At 33.9% G+C, this 20,486-nt stretch overlaps 5 protein-coding genes across 7 annotated transcripts in view; 2 read left to right on the top strand and 3 right to left on the bottom strand.

Moving 5' to 3' along the window:
• The window catches only part of LOC138932043 (uncharacterized), a 92,860-nt gene extending 86,907 nt beyond the window's left edge, over positions 1-5,953 (bottom strand). The window contains exon 1 of the mRNA XM_070293515.1: positions 5,324-5,953. The gene's annotated coding sequence lies outside the window, so the exon portion shown is untranslated. The remainder of the gene's footprint in view (positions 1-5,323) is intronic.
• Positions 5,954-6,558: 605 nt separating this feature from the next.
• Positions 6,559-7,933, bottom strand: Sec8 (Secretory 8). Of its 2 annotated transcripts, none has more exons than XM_070292652.1 (5): positions 7,890-7,933; positions 7,420-7,500; positions 7,138-7,299; positions 6,847-7,016; positions 6,559-6,773 (listed from the first exon to the last, which is right to left on the bottom strand). In XM_070292652.1, the coding sequence occupies exons 2-5, from the start codon at positions 7,474-7,476 to the stop codon at positions 6,680-6,682; spliced, it is 483 nt and encodes a 160-aa protein (XP_070148753.1). In that variant the 5' UTR covers positions 7,477-7,500; positions 7,890-7,933; the 3' UTR covers positions 6,559-6,679. The 2 variants fall into 2 exon arrangements, with proteins under 2 accessions (XP_070148753.1, XP_070148752.1); XM_070292651.1 differs by lacking the exon at positions 7,890-7,933 and adding an exon at positions 7,690-7,868 and having other exon boundaries at positions 6,560-6,773.
• A 236-nt stretch (positions 7,934-8,169) lies between these two features.
• On the bottom strand, positions 8,170-11,892 carry Tfiib (transcription factor IIB). Of its 2 annotated transcripts, none has more exons than XM_070293514.1 (7): positions 11,771-11,892; positions 11,478-11,655; positions 11,154-11,395; positions 10,591-10,701; positions 10,328-10,514; positions 9,777-10,247; positions 8,170-9,701 (listed from the first exon to the last, which is right to left on the bottom strand). In XM_070293514.1, the coding sequence occupies exons 3-7, from the start codon at positions 11,168-11,170 to the stop codon at positions 9,540-9,542; spliced, it is 948 nt and encodes a 315-aa protein (XP_070149615.1). In that variant the 5' UTR covers positions 11,171-11,395; positions 11,478-11,655; positions 11,771-11,892; the 3' UTR covers positions 8,170-9,539. The 2 variants fall into 2 exon arrangements, with proteins under 2 accessions (XP_070149615.1, XP_070149614.1); XM_070293513.1 differs by having other exon boundaries at positions 11,478-11,644.
• Positions 11,893-13,069: 1,177 nt separating this feature from the next.
• LOC138932041 (protein crooked neck-like) lies at positions 13,070-16,512 on the top strand. Its single transcript, XM_070293512.1, has 4 exons — positions 13,070-13,189; positions 13,398-13,540; positions 13,728-16,240; positions 16,307-16,512. Exon 3 carries the CDS (start codon positions 13,825-13,827, stop codon positions 15,838-15,840), a length of 2,016 nt encoding a protein of 671 aa, XP_070149613.1. The 5' UTR covers positions 13,070-13,189; positions 13,398-13,540; positions 13,728-13,824; the 3' UTR covers positions 15,841-16,240; positions 16,307-16,512.
• An 823-nt stretch (positions 16,513-17,335) lies between these two features.
• Positions 17,336-20,293, top strand: LOC138932040 (protein crooked neck-like). The gene is made up of 3 exons (XM_070293510.1): positions 17,336-17,454; positions 17,663-17,802; positions 17,990-20,293. Exon 3 carries the CDS (start codon positions 18,089-18,091, stop codon positions 20,102-20,104), a length of 2,016 nt encoding a protein of 671 aa, XP_070149611.1. The 5' UTR covers positions 17,336-17,454; positions 17,663-17,802; positions 17,990-18,088; the 3' UTR covers positions 20,105-20,293.
• The last annotated feature ends 193 nt before the right edge of the window (positions 20,294-20,486 follow it).

The following is a 20,486-nucleotide window of genomic DNA, read 5'->3' as shown; positions in this document are numbered from 1 at the left end:
AAATTAAATATCTCGTAAAATATTTAGTTTTTGATAATCTTACCGTAATACTTCTATGTACAGAATAATGAGACAAATCAATTAGTATAAAAAAAAATTGTTTTTAAGAAAATTATTTACAATGTATTTTTTTAAACAATTATTTGTTTTTTTTGGCACTAATTAATTTGTCTTATTATTCTGTACATAGAAGTATTACGGTAAGATTATCAAAAACTGAATATTTTACGAAATATTTTATTTTTTATATCAAAATACGTCAGATTAAAATATAAAATAACTCAAAAAGTACTTAATGAAAGAATACTTTATTATAGGCCCCCTTGAAGCCACACAACTTTTGTTTGAAACATTTTTCGATTTAACGCAGTGTTTCTGAGATATTTGAGTGGGTCCTTTAAAATGGGACACCCTGTATAAAAGCGGTGCAGGCCACGATAAAAAGAACAATGAAAATCCTAATCTATATAAAATACGCTATTTAAACTATTAAAACTTGAAAAAAGATAAATCAGTTTCTAAAAGAAAGTTTTAAAAAATTAATATATTCTCAAAAATTTCGAAAAAAAAAAAAGAAAAAATCTAAGCAAGAGGAGTTTTAACATGCCAAAAAAGAATATTCTTTTTATATATAAGAAAAATTTTATACATTTTTTTAACGAAATGTACGGTTTTAAAAGACATAAATACAAGAAATTTTTAAATGCGAAATAAAGTGTATATTCCTTCCAAAAAAACCAATATAATATTTAATAAAAAAAATGTATATCTTTACATCTTCTTCATTTTTACTTATACTTTTATTATAAAACGATTTATAAAAGTTATATTTATTAAAACAATTTATAAAAAATTTGGAAAAATTGATTACGATTCTAAAATTGTTTAAAAATTAATATCAAACATTCATAGAATATATAATTCGACGAATGATGATACTGGTAAATAATGAGATATATGTAATGCGATTTTCAATACGATAGAGAAACAAATTTAATAGAGGTACGTTTGTATGTCGAGAATCGATTTAGCTGGAATTCATTTCCTGGAGATATTTTTAGTATGAGGAATCGCTAACCGGCCGTTCAAATTTAAGTGAATGCACTCGAGATTTTTGATAAGGCCATCCTCTGCCGGTTAATCCCCTCAAAAAAAAAAAAAAAAAAAAAAAAAAAAAAAAAAAAAAAAACTAGCGTTACGAGTTTCGAAAGTAGTTGGTATTGAACGATCATGACGGTGATGAACAAAAACACGATTGTAGGGTTAAGATTTGCTGGATCAACAATAAATAGCAATAAAAAGGGACATGCAAGCTTTACTAAATCAACGATCGCATTTTGTTGCTCCGAATTATAATATATCACACAATATGAAAATTCAGGCGTAAAATTTTCCAAAATATGTTAAATGTTTTTCACAAATTAAAAAAAAATATATAAAATGCAATTTACATTTGTAAACTTGAATATAATAAATATAATATTTTTCTCTTAAGCTCATATTTTATTGTAAGAGTTATCATTTAAGTTTTATATATATATATATATAATATAAATAGAACTACTGTATTTTTCCATTCCTCGCATATTGCTACTGATAAAATTAACCATGTATTCTAATATTGTTTAAAAATAATATTAAATTTAGGAATTTAAAAACCAATAAAAGAAAATTCTTAAAATAAAAAATTATTTGTTATATTTTATTTATATAAAATGTGTTAAAAATGTTTAACGTGTATTATTTGTATATTTTATATATATATATATATATATCTTTTATTATATTTTCAATTTTGAAAGAGACATTTAGACTCTAATCCTCATCTCATACTGCGCAGGATTAATGCTCTTGTATAGGATTAAATCAAGAAACGCTGTAAGAGGCATCTCTTCATATCGGTTTCCAATCTTAAATTCGACCTTTTTACAATGTAAACACACGTACCGTAGGATTGCCCAGTTTTCTCGCGGAACGGGTTGTTTGTACAGCTCGACTTTGCTATAGTATATCCGTATCGCATACTATGATCATTGTCCTTGATAACTTTAAGATACGAAGCAATGCCGTTTCGCTTTATATTCAAACTTCATTCAAGTCTAAAGTTGAACTTCAGACAATTATTTAATCGGCCAAATTATATTATGCAGCCTAATATTTTGATATTAAAGTTATATAACTTTTCACATAACTTCTTACATTTTTTTTATTTGCCAAACGATCAATCATACATGTACCTAAAACTTGGCAAATGAATATTTATATCTATCCTAAATTATATTACACAAATTGCCTATGGAAGAAAATATAACCGAGAAGTACGAGAGATCTCCAGGAAGTATAATAATTTTATTAAAAAAGCGTAGCAAATTCGGTGACGATAATAATCTTCAACTATAGTTACTTAACTGTTACGTTGAAATCAGTTTTAAGAAATGCTTGATTAAAACTTGAACTTTAATTAAATAAATTATTAAATATTAAATTAACTTTTAATCAATAATTGTTGTAAGGGAAAAGACAAGAAAAACGCGCATTAAAAAAATTGTAAAATCAAAAGACAATTTCATCTTCTAAACTTTTCGAAATTTAAGAGATAAAATATATAGTTTGTGCGAAGCTGATGTATCATTTTGTAGAAATTTTTAAATAATTAAGATTTGGTTTTACTTTCAATAATTCTGTAGCTTTTGATAATTTAAACAAAGTTCTAACCGTTAAATAAAAAAAAAGAAAAAGAAAAAGAAAAAAAACCACATAGAAAAATTAAAACGCCTAAAACGTTCACATTGTTTTGCGAAAATTTCCTCTCATTTATTGTCGGATTTAACAATATATAGTTTTACGTAAGTTCTATACAGAATCCTAATTTTTAAAAACGCATCGATTAATATAAAATAGTACCGAGAAAATACTAATATGTGCAAACATGGCTGATCGATTTTCAAAATCTCTGTTTATTTCAAAACAGTTCTAAGAATATTCTAAAAAGTTCTAATATTAAATTAAGAAATGCTTAAAACTCTATATAAAAATTGTTTTATAATAATCAAGAATTTCTTAAAAATAAAACAAGTCTCGCTTTTGCATTTACCGATGACATTCTAGGAGACAAAAAGAAATTATTTAAAACATGTTTTAATACAGTTGATGCTTTAAATATTTTTAGAAAATACAAGGAAATGATCAATATTATATGAAAACAATTTTAGAATAAAACAGAAGTCTTGAAGATCGATCAGCATCCCACTGGGATACTGGTACATGTGGGCGTTTGTTAATTATTTTATTTGAATCGATTCGGTTTTTTTTTTTTTTTTTTTTAAGAACTCCTTCTCACACTCACGTAAAACTATAAATTTTTGAAACTCTGACAAAAACTGATAAGACCAATCTTGCAGAATAAAGTGAGACGCGTTGTCGAATACAGTTTTTGGGTTCAAGGCCGGCACATTTTGTCTTCTCACGATCATCTGAAGACTAAATATACATCGAAACGTTGACCTTTTTCTCCTGCTCCACACTTAGCTTCTGATAAATTTAACAAAGCTGCTGGAAAATTCAATAGCTTGTACACATATAAATGTATAACACTGTATAAGTCGCTTATACTAACAAAAATGAACATTAGCAAAGCGATATAAAATCATATTATAAATCGATTATGTGAATTATATAAAAATTGTCGAAGATTAGACATTCTTCTTTATTATTTTTGCTAGCAAATTTATATATCCTTTGTCATCAAAAGTCTCTGATTAATTAAGTAAATTTATAAATCAATTAATATCATACAAATTTTGATTTTTTTAGATATAAGAAAATATGATAGAATTATTTAATGGCAAAGTAACACGGAAAGCAATACTTTTCAAGGAAAAACGCAATATTCATTTCAACAAGAAATAATCTCAATTATCAAAATCTTATTATTAGTAAAGATATATTAATATTTATTTATTAAATAGATATTAATATTTATTAAATAAATATTAATATTTAATATATAAATTTTATTTTTTACTATAATAATTTTATTTTTATATAAATATTAATATTTATTTATTAAATAAATATTAATATATCTTTAAAAAAATTAATATAATAATTTTTATTTTATAATTTTCACTTTATATTTTTAGAAATATAGATCACAATGAACAAGCACAGTTTTCGAGAAGAATATTAAAAAAAAAAAAAAAAAAAAAAACTAAGCATCTCGATAAACTGTCCAACAACGTTATGAGTAAGAAAAAAATAATTATATATAAATAAAAAATATATCGCGTAGTGACCTCTATCGCGTCGACGTGTATATAGATAATGAAACAAGACAATTAACGTTCTGCTTTATCGACAGGATGAATGCCCGGGGGTCAACGACCGCGATATTGAGAAGCGTCTGACCTATTTATCGCAAATGTATATATCCAGCTTGTCTCTATATATGTGTATGTGTGCGCGCGCGCGCGTGAGTGTGAGCGCGCTACGCGCTCTTCCTCCTACATTATTTCAATCAGCCGGCAATCTTTAAGAATCTCGATGATTGTGCTCTTTCGCGCGATTACTCTTGAAATCAATTCCTCCGTTCTTATCTAGGATCATCGATACCTTTTTACCTCTGCAAAATCGCTTATCATCGCAAATCTTTGCGCTTTTTACAGAGAATAAAACTTTTCATTTATATATATATATAATGTTTATATTTATCGGCAAAACAAATATCGATTTAGGTCTTGTCAAAGGCACGTCACGAAAATAATCGGCAAAGATAATTCGATACGGGAACGATAGCGCATTTGGGCAAATCGTTATCTGATTCGTCACCGCTCGAACATTCACGACGACAATATATCTCTCTCATAAAGCCTACCCCAATCCCCGTCATAACCCTTTTATCCGGAACAAGCAAACGACGCAATTTATGATTAACATTGTGTTAGATCGCTAACAACGGCGCCTTCTCGGGAGATAAAGCGCCTGCCGAGGACGATGCGCTCTAGAAGTCAATGCCCTTTGCGGGCGATATGACAACAGAAGGGTGGGGGGGGGGGGAACACACCCGAAACGGGCCAGCTACAACATACTCGATCGTCCTACACGTACGGCGCGACAATCATTTCGAGGCTGGATCGCGATTATATATAGCTCGATATCGCGCGATTTGATAAAGCATCGCGAAACGACGCGAGTGACATAAATAAGAGAGAGAGAGAGAGAGAGAGAGAGAGAGAGAGAGAGAGAGAGAGAGAGAGAAGAAAGAGCGAGTGAGACAGGAGGACTGACTCGATGCGCGATGTATGGAAAAAACAATCCCACATACCTTGAACCGGAGAGACTGTCAAATAATAATTACGCGCGATGATATTCTCCAGGCGTGTATAGATATAGATTCCGGCCGGGTCGGCCGCGGCGGGCGAGATCCTTTCGTCACAAAACACCGCGTATACTGTCAGACAGCGCGGCGCGCGCTCATCGCGTTCACCTCTCGTCCTCACGATTCTGTCAAACGGCACGCGCTATTTGTCGCGACGCGCGCGCGATAAGCGTGTCACTCGACGCGCGAGAAGCGCACGTCCCGCTTTTACCCAGCTCCAACCTCCTCGCGTTCGGTGCTACGCAATGCCGCCATGTTTCTTGTTGTCGCGATAGTTCCGTCGATTCCGTCGTACTTGGCGGTTCGCGAGCGTGACGTAACCGCTATACGTTAGCGCCTACGTTCGCACGATACGAATCGCGAGAAATTGCAATTTGCAGAGGAATTCGTAGATATATTTACTTCGATGATCATCGATCAAGCTGATAAATCGATATCGCGATATTCATGTTCAATAGCAATGTCTAACGCGTCAATACGAACGTCTGATACTTAGGTCTTGCGAGACACTTGCGATTCACTTTTACGCGGAAATAATCGCGATAAACGGAGGGATATCGAATACGACTATACCGCGACGCGTCCGTTACCCGACTGCGATTCGAGATCTATCGACGATACCGATTGGTAGATACCTCGAGGATTTTTGCAACGTCATCAACTTTCGATAGATATCGAATTTCGAATCGTAGTCGGTCATAATTATTCTCTAAATGTCTATAATTCTCCGCGTTATTAGCTTTCAACATTGCTTGTTGAGCAATTTTTATCCCCCCCCCCCCAAGTATATTATTGTTTATCTCGCTTTATTTAGGACTGTAAAAAAGAATTAGATAATTTTGAAAGAATGAATGTTATTATAGAATAGTAAATCTTGAGAAATTATCTTTAAAATTATTCAATACTCTTTTATTTTCGAGATTAATTGTAATACTTTTTTCCAAACGCACACGAGAATAATATAACATAATATAAATAAATATTGATGTACACCTACTTGTAAAACAGTACAAACTTTTTTTTTCTTCTGTCATATAACTCATTATGTTTCATGCAATAAAAGTACGGAGATATACGGTGATTCGGCTGCTCGTAAATTGTAAAGTCAATTTTAACAAAACAAAACAAAATGACAAATGTATCTTTTATTTTTTCTTACACGATATATAAAATATATATAACTTGTACTGTCTTACTTAAAAAACTATTAAAAAAACTTAATATTTTTTATTCTTATATACAACTAAAATTAAATATATAATTTTTGAATCGTTAAATGTAACACACAGGATCACAAAATTTTTATTGATCTACTAAGGGATCATGCGATATATTGGATAATTGTAATGGCTCAGGTTCTGTTAAAGATATTATATGTCCGCATGAATCCGATGATCTGAAATTGAAAGTTTTTTTTTTTTTTTTTTAGAGAGAGAGAAGAGTCTTAAATATATGCATACATAACTTACACATCTTTTAAAAGATGTAGAACTTGTTTGTGTTCTATTCCTTCTAACCACAAATTCAATAACTCCTCTCGTTTACATCTCAGCAGTTGCTTGCAGGCATTTAAATTCTCCTTTACAGCATGAATCTTTTCTCGCAATGACGTGACCTTCTCAGATAATGCACCGAATATCTGAAATAAAGTGTAATGTGATATAATACATAGTTATAAGTATCTATATTTCTCTAATTCTCGTTACATTCGGATATATCAGTATTTATTATTTATTATTTATCTATATTTATTTATTTACTTGCATAACTTCCATGAGATCTTGATCGTACAGTGAAACTAATTCTTCCAATCGTTGATCGCTACGTTTGTATTCTTTTTCCAACTTAGCCTTTTCAATCTCTCGTTGCTCATTTGTCTCGCTTGCTGATAAAGCACGAATCACAGAGATCAATAGACCACTCTATAAGATATACGAGATTTATATAAGAGACTACAAGTAAATATCTCTCTAATAATTTGTACATTTTGTTCTAACTATAAATTTAAAAAGAGAAAACAATTCATTGTAAAATTTACTTGCCGTTTCTTTCGTTGGTTTAATCCCACGCGGTGGTTTAACAGGAGGTATCGTATTCATTTTATAATTGTATATGTAAGCTTTCTGGAAAATAAAAATAAATTATTATCTTACTTTCATATTAAAATAACCTTTGCTGTTATATTAGATACTTGAATCAAGAATAATATGTTTACAAACTTATATATATAATTTACATTGTAAATAATTCTCATTAACACATAATACAAAAAGTTACATAAACTAAAAAAGGTAGCTAAATCACCATCGTACTTGGAATGCAAAATTTTTGATATGTACTAAGATAAAACGTATGCGTTGAATTTAATTGCAGCTTAATCGCCACATTAGGTTACGTTATTGTTTATGACCATGTATAACAATTAAGATGTCATTTTTGTAAAATGCACTTTTTCGCACTTTAAAATGAAATAAATGTATATTTAAGCTTTAAAGGAATAAAAAGAGAAAACCAGTAAAGTATAGCAGTAAAGGTTCGTCCTTGTGAACTATGTTTTCTGTTTCAAGTGCAACAAAGTGCAATTAAGGAATACACTTTGCATCACGCTATTACGAATGTTATAAGACAAACTTAAAAAAAAAATTGAAAGATATTTTTATAAAAAGCTTTATCAATCGGAACAAAACAAATATGTATTAGAAAAATAAAAATAGTAGAGTTATCGGAATTATATTTTATTAAATTTGCTTATCACTAGCAATACAAAATAAGTAAAATACATGTGTGTGAAATATGATAGATAAATATAAATTTTTATTATACTGACTTAAGAGAACAAAGAGGATTAATATATAACACAATAATCCAGTGTATATAATATATATAATCTGTATATGTTTAAAAATACTTTATACAGCCTTATTTAACAGCTTTTGAAATCTTTGACAAACTCAGATATAAATTGACAAATTAGAGTTATTTGCAATATACATAGTTTTACTTTTTTCACTTTTTAAATATATCACAGTAAATTTTATATACTCTTATTATACAATATTCTCCAGTTCTCAATTATGACAAAATAATACTTGAATGTGTATATAAAAAAAAATTTCGAATATTATATTAGATGAAGAAAACAGAGTTTAGTATAATCCATCATTTTTGTTGTATATCTCTCTTTTTCGCTCTCATACATATTTTAATATATTCCAGATATGCAAATATATGCAGGCATTATATCATACATATTATATATTAATTACATAATTATATTAATAGTATTAATTATATACATTCCTAGAAAATTGTATACAATTAATATAACTATAATTGTGTAATTATAAATATATATATATACACGTAGTATATTAAACAAAATCCAAGCCCCCCCCCCCTTTAATTGTTTGTTCAATCAAAAGATCTGAAAAAAAAGATCAAATGAGATATTACAGGCCTAATGTCAAATGCTGAACTGGATTATTCATTTAACTTCATTAAAATTGCAAGATGATATCATAAAACATTATCGATCTGTGTCATAAAGATTTTACATAGATCTACCTGCTTTATTCCTATTATTATTATTCTCCTATTATACCTACGCTATATTACTACTACACACAGTATTAATTATATAATTTATTATAATGATATTAACTATATATATACGTGTAATTTTCAAATTTTAAGGCCATTTTATAAAAATTTCTTTATTTATACAGTGCTTCTAAAAAAAAAAATTATCCGATAAATAATTCTCTCTTTATATTTTATAAATTATAAAATTTCAAATAAAAAAGAAAATAATAAAAAGTATCATATGTAGCATACACAACAAATATACACTGTGTTAAATAATAATTTTTATACAGCAGAACACATAAAATACATTTAATATATACTATCCAGGCACTAATATATTTCTGAGAAACAAAATAAAATAGAATAGGAAAAGAAAAAGTTTAACTTGTCGTTCTCTTGCCGAATTCCACAAGTTAAAAAATTTGAACTGTATAAATTGCTTAGGAATGTGCCTTGTGAATAAAATGACTGGATTACTTATATTTGATTGCTTGTGATGGAAAACAATTAGTCCTTTAAAATATAATATAATGATCAAATATATACTTCAAAAAGATAAAGCAAGTCTTTTCTAACTTTACATCTGCGGTAACTGATCGATCGGTGTGACGAATCTGAAATCTTCTGGGAAGAGCTTATTAGCATGTGGATACATTAATTTATACGATTGTCGAATTGTAACATCTGCAACACCAGCGATATCTCCAATTTCTTTCTGCGATCTTTTATCTTCTGAAGCCTGTGTAAGATAAAATAATGCAGGTTATAGAATACAGTATTATTTCAGTGTTCTTATAGAATATAGTTTGCACACCTGTGATGCCATGTAAATCGCTGCAGCTGCAACTGAAATAGGCGACCTGCCTGGTACAATATCAATCTCCACAGCTTTTCTGGCAATATGTGTAGCAGCTCTTTGAACCATATTGGGAAGACCTAGATTGGAACAAAATCTGGACATAAAGTCGCCTGTAGTAATGAGATCGACGCTGGTTTCGAGGGCCTTCAGAATCAACTTAAAACATCGACCGATCTCTTTCTTGCTTATCTTGCTGACGGCACAAATCTCCTTGAATGTGCGCGGGACGCCCTCCTGTCGACAGGCGATATACAAACACGCGGAAGCGATTGCATCGTTCGCGCGACCTTTCAAGTTTTTGCCGTCGTGCACTTGCTTAAACAACGTATTAGCTCTGTCCACAATAGTTTTTGGCAAATTGATACGATCCGCCATACCATTAATCTCGCGAAATGCATTAAGCAGAGCTCTGTCAGAACTACTCATCTAAAAAAAATATATATTTTTGCTAAGTTTAATATAATTTGCGTGTGCAAAGTATCGAAGAGAAAAAACGTAATACTGACTGTACGCCGATTTTGATATTTGGCAGTACCGAACCCATCAAAAGACGCAGCACCCGTTCCAGGTCCAATCATTGTGGACAAATCTGCGCCATTCAGAAGAGGATTCTCCGGTCCACCAACACGAGATGGATCTATGCCTGATTTTTCATTGCTAAATGTTCTCCATTCTGAACCTACATCTATCACTCTGTGGCGTAAGAAAATAAATATAAGAATATTATATTCGTTAATTAATTTTATGCTCGTATTCGTAGTACTGTTACCTATCTCCTACAACTAATCCGCATTCCGAGCAAATCTGGTCTCCCGCTCTGTAATCTTCTATAAGTGGGGCATCTGGATGTGCGTAACAACAAATCTTGTTTGTATCATTTCTGTAAAAAACAGTTTTAAAACTAAAGATTTTAAATTTATGTTTTATATGTTAAATATTCTATATATCAAGTAAAATTACATAATCAGGCAATAGGTAAACAGTGCATGATTGTGCAAATGTAAACAAATAAATAACTTCTTCAACGCAATTGCATCTCTAGTTATAAGCTTTATTAATATATTGATAATGCATAATGCAGCAGTTTACTTTTATAAGGAAATTTATTTTACAGCCTAAAATCTTATCTTATCGCAATTAATTTATTCTTACGCTGATTGAAAGTACTTGGTGAAGTAAATAAAATCACATACAAATATACGCGATCTTAACCTTTACTTTAGTTCTTTTTACTTTAGTTATTAATAATATCTAGAGTACGATTCATTTGACAATTATTATATCATCGATAATAATTTGTCGAAAATAATATTGTAATTATGCAGAACTTACCGTGACGAACTTGCCATATTTTCACTGATTTTCGCATTTGCCCCTATCCAACCTGTCCAATATTATCACAGTCACAGTGTATAAAATATAAAGTATGTAATATCGTCGAACCAATATTGTTAGACGGGCTCCTCTTTTCACGCATGCGCAATGTAATAATGGCGATTACAACCATATGTATACGTGATGGGTATATTTCAATTTTGGCGAAATATCGTAAAGAACAGATTAAATAGCTATACCTATATATAAATAAATTAATTAATATAATTTGCACATATTATTTTTTTATTTCATGTTTTAAGGCTATGTTTCAAAACGTACTTTCCGAGGAAAATTTTACTCAATGACCGTCCATTACTTTTCTTAAGCGGGGGCGATGCGTAGCGCCGGGCGTAGAGTCGCAGGCTAGTAATCGAAAGATTCCAGGTTCGATTCCGCTCGGGTCCCATCCTCCCATATGACCCAAAAAGAGGTTTTCACACATTATCCTATATAATGCCTATATTGGTTTATCATATATTAACCTATCTAATACCTATACCTAGTTAATGGTGCATTATTACATCATCGATAATAATTTGTCGAAAATAATATTGTAATTATGCAGAACTTACCGTGACGAACTTGCCATATTTTCACTGATTTTCGCATTTGCCCCTATCCAACCTGTCCAATTTATCACAGTCACAGTGTATAAAGTATAAAGTATGTAATATCGTCGAACCAATATTGTTAGACGGGCTCCTCTTTTCACGCATGCGCAATGTAATAATGGCGATTACAACCGTATGTATACGTGATGGGTATATTTCAATTTTGGCGAAATATCGTAAAGAACAGATTAAATAGCTATACCTATATATAAATAAATTAATTAATATAATTTGCACATATTATTTTTTTATTTCATGTTTTAAGGCTATGTTTCAAAACGTACTTTCCGAGGAAAATTTTACTCAATGACCGTCCATTACTTTTCTTAAGCGGGGGCGATGCGTAGCGCCGGGCGTAGAGTCGCAGGCTAGTAATCGAAAGATTCCAGGTTCGATTCCGCTCGGGTCCCATCCTCCCATATGACCCAAAAAGAGGTTTTCACACATTATCCTATATAATGCCTATATTGGTTTATCATATATTAACCTATCTAATACCTATACCTAGTTAATGGTGTATAGACAATTCCTTTCGGAAAGTCTTCCAGCCATATCAGAGAAAAAGAAGAAGACTTTTCTTAAGCGTTTCCCATTGGTTCCAAGCCATTCGGCCATCGAGTAAAATTTTCTTCAGAGAGAAAATTTTACACAGTTTTTGAATCTAGCCTTAATAAATTTTCTAAAAAATTTTAAATAATTTTTAAAAATGTATAGCCTATCGCACAATGGCTAAGCGATAGGCGATATCCAATGAAAGCATTGCTTTTTCGAAAAAGCTGATGTCAATGCTGACGTCATTGCATCGTCTCTGCCAATAAAAGGCTTGAATTCATAGTAAAATATAGTAATTAATTAAACTGATTCGTTCATTCGAAAACACTACTATCAACACTCGACATTAATTCGTTCTAAAAGTGAGCGTTTTCCAGCAAGATACACAGATGACACAATATACTACACATTATCGCGCGATTGGCTATCAAATACAGATTTTTAAATTTCTTCATTTGACAGCCGATCACATATGATAATGTGTAGTACACTGTGTCATCTGTGTATCTCGCTAAAAAAACGCCCAATAAGAGCCAATCACATTCCATTGCTAGAACGCGTTCGGAAACATCATCCGTGTGCACACGAGTGTCGTTCTATCTTTGTTCAACTTTTAGTAAATAACAAAGATAGAACGACGCTCATGCGCATACGGGTGATGTTCACGAACGCCTTGGTTCTTCGTATCCGTTACACTAAATTTTCAATTCTCTTCCCTTTTCGGCTTTAATTTTATGACGATCGCACTGCATCGAGATATTTCCATAATCGAGAAAAGTACGAGATTTGTGATAAGAGAAAAAGATCTACAAGAGTGAAGATAAAAAAGTAAGTAAGAATATAAAAAGACATGATGTAGCGTTTGACAGTAAATGAAAAATATCAATTCGATTAATCTACCTACCTATCATAACCTATTACAAATGCGTAGCTAATCTATTATTTACAAGAACTGAAAAAACTTAAAAAAGTTTCAAACAATTTACGGCACGAATATCACCGAAAATATTAATTATTAATTATTTCTATGTTACAGCAAAAATTATAAATTAGCGTAATATACTGACTGAGCCTGAAGAATATCAGAAAAGGCACAAGTTAATAATATTAAATAAAAACTTAACATATTCCCTTATTTGCGATAAGAGAGCAAAATCTGCAAGAGTGAAGATAAGAAAGGTAAGTAGGAAATATAAGAAAACACGATACGGCATCCCATAAAAGACAAAAAATCCTAACTTTATCTACCTATCATAAGCTATTACAAAATATGCGCTGCTAATTCGTTTAGAAGGATTTTGAAAAACAATTTACAAATTGCTATTGAAATTGAAATTACTAATTATTATTTATTTTTGTGTTACAGCAAAAATAGTATACGCATTGAATAGCGCCACGAAGGTTGAAGGGTTCGAGCCAGTATCGTATAAATATTAACTTTAACGTAATCTAATTTATAAAAGATGGAAAAATCACAGAAAATGCCCAAAGTGGCAAAGGTAAAAAATAAGGCGCCCGCAGAGATACAAATCACTGCGGAGCAGTTGTTGCGCGAAGCAAAGGAGCGAGATTTGGAAATTCTTCCGCCACCGCCAAAACAGAAAATATCGGATCCTCACGAGCTTGCGGACTACCAGCATCGCAAGCGTAAAGCATTTGAAGATATCATTCGTAAAAATCGTATGATCATTACGAATTGGACAAAGTATGCTCAATGGGAGGAGTCTCAGAAACAGATACAACGTGCGAGATCTATCTACGAGCGAGCGTTGGAAGTGGATCATCGAAATATTGCATTATGGCTCAAATACACGGAAATGGAAATGCGCAATAGGCAGATAAATCACGCTCGAAATTTATGGGATAGAGCTGTGACTTTACTGCCACGAGCCAATCAATTTTGGTACAAATACACTTATATGGAAGAGACTTTGGAGAACATTGCTGGTGCGCGTCAAGTCTTTGAGCGATGGATGGAGTGGGAACCAGACGAACAGGCCTGGCAGACATACATAAAATTTGAGCTTCGTTATAAGGAGATAGATCGAGCTCGACAGATCTACGAGCGTTTTGTGATGGTTCACCCTGACGTGAAACACTGGATAAAATACGCCCGCTTCGAAGAGTCGTATGGATACATCAAGGGTGCGCGCACGGTATATGAACGAGCCGTAAGCTTTTACGGAGACGAAGGTCTCGATGAGAAACTGTTCCTAGCGTTCGCCAAATTCGAAGAAGGTCAACGAGAACACGATCGTGCCCGTGTAATTTATAAGTACGCGCTCGATCACTTACCGAAGAGTAACACTCAGGAGATTTACAAGGCGTATACGATCCACGAAAAGAAGTACGGCGATCGTTCAGGTATCGAAGACGTGATAGTCAGCAAGCGGAAATACCAATACGAACAGGAAATTAAAGAGAATCCCTCCAATTACGACGCGTGGTTCGACTACTTGCGATTGGTAGAATCGGAGGGTAATGTTGACGTGATTCGTGAAACGTACGAACGAGCGATAGCTAACGTGCCGCCTACCAAGGAAAAACAATTTTGGCGAAGATACATCTATTTATGGATCAAGTACGCTCTTTTCGAGGAACTTGAGGCAAAGGATATCGAACGGTGCCGACAGGTGTACAAAGTGTGCCTCGACCTCATACCGCACAAACGGTTTACCTTTTCGAAAATCTGGCTTCTTTACGCGTACTTCGAGATACGTCAAAAGAATCTGGCTAAGGCGAGAAAAACATTGGGATTAGCATTGGGAATATGCCCATCGGACAAACTTTTTCGAAGTTATATTGATCTCGAAATACAGCTCGTGGAGTTTGATCGTTGCCGAAAGCTCTACGAGAAATTTCTCGAGTTTGGCCCGGAGAACTGTACCACCTGGATGCGATTTGCCGAGCTGGAGACGCGATTGGGCGAGATAGATCGGGCTCGAGCGATATACGAGTGCGCTGTCGCACGACCGCGACTGGACATGCCGGAGCTGCTATGGAAATCGTATATCGACTTCGAGATTGCTCAAGGCGAAGCAGACAACTCCCGCCAGCTATTCGAACGATTGCTAGAGCGTACATTGCACGTTAAAGTCTGGATAGCATACGCAAAATTTGAACTATTGAATCCACAGTTGGAAGATAGTCCAGACAACGTCGTTTTGGCGAGACGTATCTTCGAGCGCGGAAACGACGCGCTGAGATCCAGTGGTGATACCGAGAGTCGAGTGTTGCTATTAGAAGCATGGAAAGATTTTGAAAGCGAGAAGGGCACCCCGGAAAGTCTCGCGAGGATTATGGCGAAAATGCCGCGTAGAGTGAAGAAAAGGAGGCGCGTCGTTGGCGAGGATGGCAACGACAACGGCTGGGAGGAAGTTTTGGACTTTGTATTTCCGGAAGACGAATCGCAGAGGCCAAATCTAAAATTCTTGGCTTCTGCGAAGGCTTGGAAAAAGCAGACTGAATCTCAATCTTGAGATAATATTATATATATATGTATAGCTCTCTGTCTACAATAGTTTTTGGCAAATTGATACGATCCGCCATATCATTAATCTCGCGAAATGCATTAAGCAGAGCTCTGTCAGAACTACTCATGTAAAAAAATATATATATTATTGCTAAGTTTAATATAATTTGCATGTGCAAAGTATCAAAGACAAAAAACGTGATACTGACTGTAGGCCGATTTTGATATTTTTGGCAGTACCGAACCCATCAAAAGACGCAGCATCCGTTCCAGGTCCAATCATTGTGGACAAATCTGCGCCATTCAGAAGAGAATTCTCCGGTCCACCAACACGAGATGTGGATCTATGCCTGATTTTTCATTGCTAAATGTTCTCCATTCTGAACCTACATCTATCTCTCTTTGGTGTAAGAAAATAAATATAAGAATATTATATTCGTTATATATAATTAATTTTATGCTCTTATTCGTAGTGCTGTTACCTATCTCCTACAACTAATCCGCATTCCGAGCAAATCTGGTCTCCCGCTCTGTAATCTTCTATAAGTGGGGCATCTGGATGTGCGTAACAACAAATCTTGTTTGTATCATTTCTGTAAAAAACAGTTTTAAAACTAAAGATTTTATAAATTTATGTTTTATATGTGTTAAATATTCTATATATCAAGTAAAGAACAGATTAAATTGCTATACGTATATATAAATAAATAAATTAATATAATTTGCACATATTATTTTTTTATTTCATGTTTTAAGGCCATGTTTTAAAACGTACTTTCCGAGGAAAATTTTACTCAATGACCGTCCATTACTTTTCTTAAGCGTTTCCGATTGGTTCCAAGCCATTCGGCCATCGAGTAAAATTTTCTTCAGAGAGAAAATTTTACAGTTTTGAAATCTAGCCTTAATAAATTTTCTAAAAAATTTTAAATAATTTTTAAAAATGTATAGCCTATCGCAGAATGGCTAAGAGATAGGCGTTATCCAATGAAAGCATTGCTTTTTCGAAAAAGCTGATGTCAATGCTGACGTCATTGCATCGTCTCTGCCAATAAAAGGCTTGAATTCATAGTAAAATATAGTAATTAATTAAACTGATTCGTTCATTCGAAAACACTACTATCAACACTCGACATTAATTCGTTCTAAAAGTGAGCGTTTTCCAGCAAGATACACAGATGACACAATATACTACACATTATCGCGCGATTGGCTCTCTATCAAATATAGATTTTTAAATTTCTTCATTTGACAGCCGATCACATATGATAATGTGTAGTACACTGTGTCATCTGTGTATCTCGCTAAAAAAACGCCCAATAAGAGCCAATCACATTCCATTGCTAGAACGCGTTCGGAAACATCATCCGTGTGCACACGAGTGTCGTTCTATCTTTGTTCAACTTTTAGTAAATAACAAAGATAGAACGACGCTCATGCGCATACGGGTGATGTTCACGAACGCCTTGGTTCTTCGTATCCGTTACACTAAATTTTCAATTCTCTTCCCTTTTCGGCTTTAATTTTATGACGATCGCACTGCATCGAGATATTTCCATAATCGAGAAAAGTACGAGATTTGTGATAAGAGAAAAAGATCTACAAGAGTGAAGATAAAAAAGTAAGTAAGAATATAAAAAGACATGATGTAGCGTTTGACAGTAAATGAAAAATATCAATTCGATTAATCTACCTACCTATCATAACCTATTACAAATGCGTAGCTAATCTATTATTTACAAGAACTGAAAAAACTTAAAAAAGTTTCAAACAATTTACGGCACGAATATCACCGAAAATATTAATTATTAATTATTTCTATGTTACAGCAAAAATTATATAGCGTAATATACTGACTGAGCCTGAAGAATATCAGAAAAGGCACAAGTTAATAATATTAAATAAGAACTTAACATATTCCCTTATTTGCGATAAGAGAGCAAAATCTGCAAGAGTGAAGATAAGAAAGGTAAGTAGGAAATATAAGAAAACACGATACGGCATCCCATAAAAGACAAAAAATCCTAACTTTATCTACCTATCATAAGCTATTACAAAATATGCGCTGCTAATTCGTTTAGAAGGATTTTGAAAAACAATTTACAAATTGCTATTGAAATTGAAATTACTAATTATTATTTATTTTTGTGTTACAGCAAAAATAGTATACGCATTGAATAGCGCCACGAAGGTTGAAGGGTTCGAGCCAGTATCGTATAGATATATTAACTCTAAAGTAATCTAATTTATAAAAGATGGATAAATCACAGAAAATGCCCAAAGTGGCAAAGGTAAAAAATAAGGCGCCCGCAGAGATACAAATCACTGCGGAGCAGTTGTTGCGCGAAGCAAAGGAGCGAGATTTGGAAATTCTTCCGCCACCGCCAAAACAGAAAATATCGGATCCTCACGAGCTTGCGGACTACCAGCATCGCAAGCGTAAAGCATTTGAAGATATTATTCGTAAAAATCGTATGATCATTACGAATTGGACAAAGTATGCTCAATGGGAGGAGTCTCAGAAACAGATACAACGTGCGAGATCTATCTACGAGCGAGCGTTGGAAGTGGATCATCGAAATATTGCATTATGGCTCAAATACACGGAAATGGAAATGCGCAATAGGCAGATAAATCACGCTCGAAATTTATGGGATAGAGCTGTGACTTTACTGCCACGAGCCAATCAATTTTGGTACAAATATACTTATATGGAAGAGACTTTGGAGAACATTGCTGGTGCGCGTCAAGTCTTTGAGCGATGGATGGAGTGGGAACCAGACGAACAGGCCTGGCAGACATACATAAAATTTGAGCTTCGTTATAAGGAGATAGATCGAGCTCGACAGATCTACGAGCGTTTTGTGATGGTTCACCCTGACGTGAAACACTGGATAAAGTACGCCCGTTTCGAAGAGTCGTATGGATACATCAAGGGTGCGCGCACGGTATATGAACGAGCCGTAAGCTTTTACGGAGACGAAGGTCTCGATGAGAAACTGTTCCTAGCGTTCGCCAAATTCGAAGAAGGTCAACGAGAACACGATCGTGCCCGTGTAATTTATAAGTACGCGCTCGATCACTTACCGAAGAGTAACACTCAGGAGATTTACAAGGCGTATACGATCCACGAAAAGAAGTACGGCGATCGTTCAGGTATCGAAGACGTGATAGTCAGCAAGCGGAAATACCAATACGAACAGGAAATTAAAGAGAATCCCTCCAATTACGACGCGTGGTTCGACTACTTGCGATTGGTAGAATCGGAGGGTAATGTTGACATGATTCGTGAAACGTACGAACGAGCGATAGCTAACGTGCCGCCTACCAAGGAAAAACAATTTTGGCGAAGATACATCTATTTATGGATCAAGTACGCTCTTTTCGAGGAACTTGAGGCAAAGGATATCGAACGGTGCCGACAGGTGTACAAAGTGTGCCTCGACCTCATACCGCACAAACGGTTTACCTTTTCGAAAATCTGGCTTCTTTACGCGTACTTCGAGATACGTCAAAAGAATCTGGCTAAGGCGAGAAAAACATTGGGATTAGCGTTGGGAATATGCCCATCGGACAAACTTTTTCGAAGTTATATTGATCTCGAAATACAGCTCGTGGAGTTTGATCGTTGCCGAAAGCTCTACGAGAAATTTCTCGAGTTTGGCCCGGAGAACTGTACCACCTGGATGCGATTTGCCGAGCTGGAGACGCGATTGGGCGAGATAGATCGGGCTCGAGCGATATACGAGTGCGCTGTCGCACGACCGCGACTGGACATGCCGGAGCTGCTATGGAAATCGTATATCGACTTCGAGATTGCTCAAGGCGAAGCAGACAACTCCCGCCAGCTATTCGAACGATTGCTAGAGCGTACATTGCACGTTAAAGTCTGGATAGCATACGCAAAATTTGAACTATTGAATCCACAGTTGGAAGATAGTCCAGACAACGTCGTTTTGGCGAGACGTATCTTCGAGCGCGGAAACGACGCGCTGAGATCCAGTGGTGATACCGAGAGTCGAGTGTTGCTATTAGAAGCATGGAAAGATTTTGAAAGCGAGAAAGGCACCCCGGAAAGTCTCGCGAGGATTATGGAGAAAATGCCGCGTAGAGTGAAGAAAAGGAGGCGCGTCGTTGGCGAGGATGGCAACGACAACGGCTGGGAAGAAGTTTTGGACTTTGTATTTCCGGAAGACGAATCGCAGAGGCCAAATCTGAAATTCTTGGCTTCTGCGAAGGCTTGGAAAAAGCAGACCGAATCTCAATCTTGAGATAGTATTATTTATATATATATATATTTGTGTATATATCCGTATATGTGTGTGGATGATTGATTACATTTCATTAGAAAATATTATTTTTATAATTTCATAATTTATTTTAAGTATAAAAGTGTATAAGTTGCAAAGTTTTAATCTAAAAACATGTAAATAATAATTCTAAATTATAAAAAGAAGAGAAGAATAAAAGCGAACAACTTGATTTCTCTTTCTGCTCTATTTGTTTAATCCCTATTGGAATAAGATATGGGTGGAGGGGGAAGTAACACCCATAGACATAATATATCTAGACCGAGCGTTTGCCTTTATTTAAGGAATGGGAGTAAAGATGCACGTAGAAAAGAACATACTCTGTTTCGTGCCCTATGCGTTC

This window comes from Polyergus mexicanus, unplaced genomic scaffold, assembly GCF_030449975.1.
Source record: "Polyergus mexicanus isolate NDT 795.1 unplaced genomic scaffold, iyPolMexi1.0 SCAF_3, whole genome shotgun sequence".
NCBI classification, from domain to species: Eukaryota; Metazoa; Arthropoda; class Insecta; order Hymenoptera; family Formicidae; genus Polyergus; species Polyergus mexicanus.
The sequence above is the reverse complement of the archived record's forward strand: the minus strand, read 5'-3'. Positions and strand labels throughout refer to the sequence as shown.

Coding starts and splice junctions, on each gene's coding strand:
- LOC138932040 (XM_070293510.1), top strand. CDS start 18,089: ATGGATAAATCACAGAAAATGCCCAAAGTGGCAAAGGTAAAAAATAAG.
- LOC138932041 (XM_070293512.1), top strand. CDS start 13,825: ATGGAAAAATCACAGAAAATGCCCAAAGTGGCAAAGGTAAAAAATAAG.
- Sec8 (XM_070292652.1), bottom strand. CDS start 7,476: ATGAATACGATACCTCCTGTTAAACCACCGCGTGGGATTAAACCAACG. Junction 7,017..7,137: donor ATCTCATGGAAGTTATGCAA/GTAAATAAATAA, acceptor ACTTTATTTCAG/ATATTCGGTGCATTATCTGA. Junction 6,774..6,846: donor CTACATCTTTTAAAAGATGT/GTAAGTTATGTA, acceptor TTTCAATTTCAG/ATCATCGGATTCATGCGGAC.
- Tfiib (XM_070293514.1), bottom strand. Junction 10,515..10,590: donor GGATTAGTTGTAGGAGATAG/GTAACAGTACTA, acceptor CTTACGCCACAG/AGTGATAGATGTAGGTTCAG. Junction 10,248..10,327: donor AATATCAAAATCGGCGTACA/GTCAGTATTACG, acceptor TATTTTTTTTAG/ATGAGTAGTTCTGACAGAGC.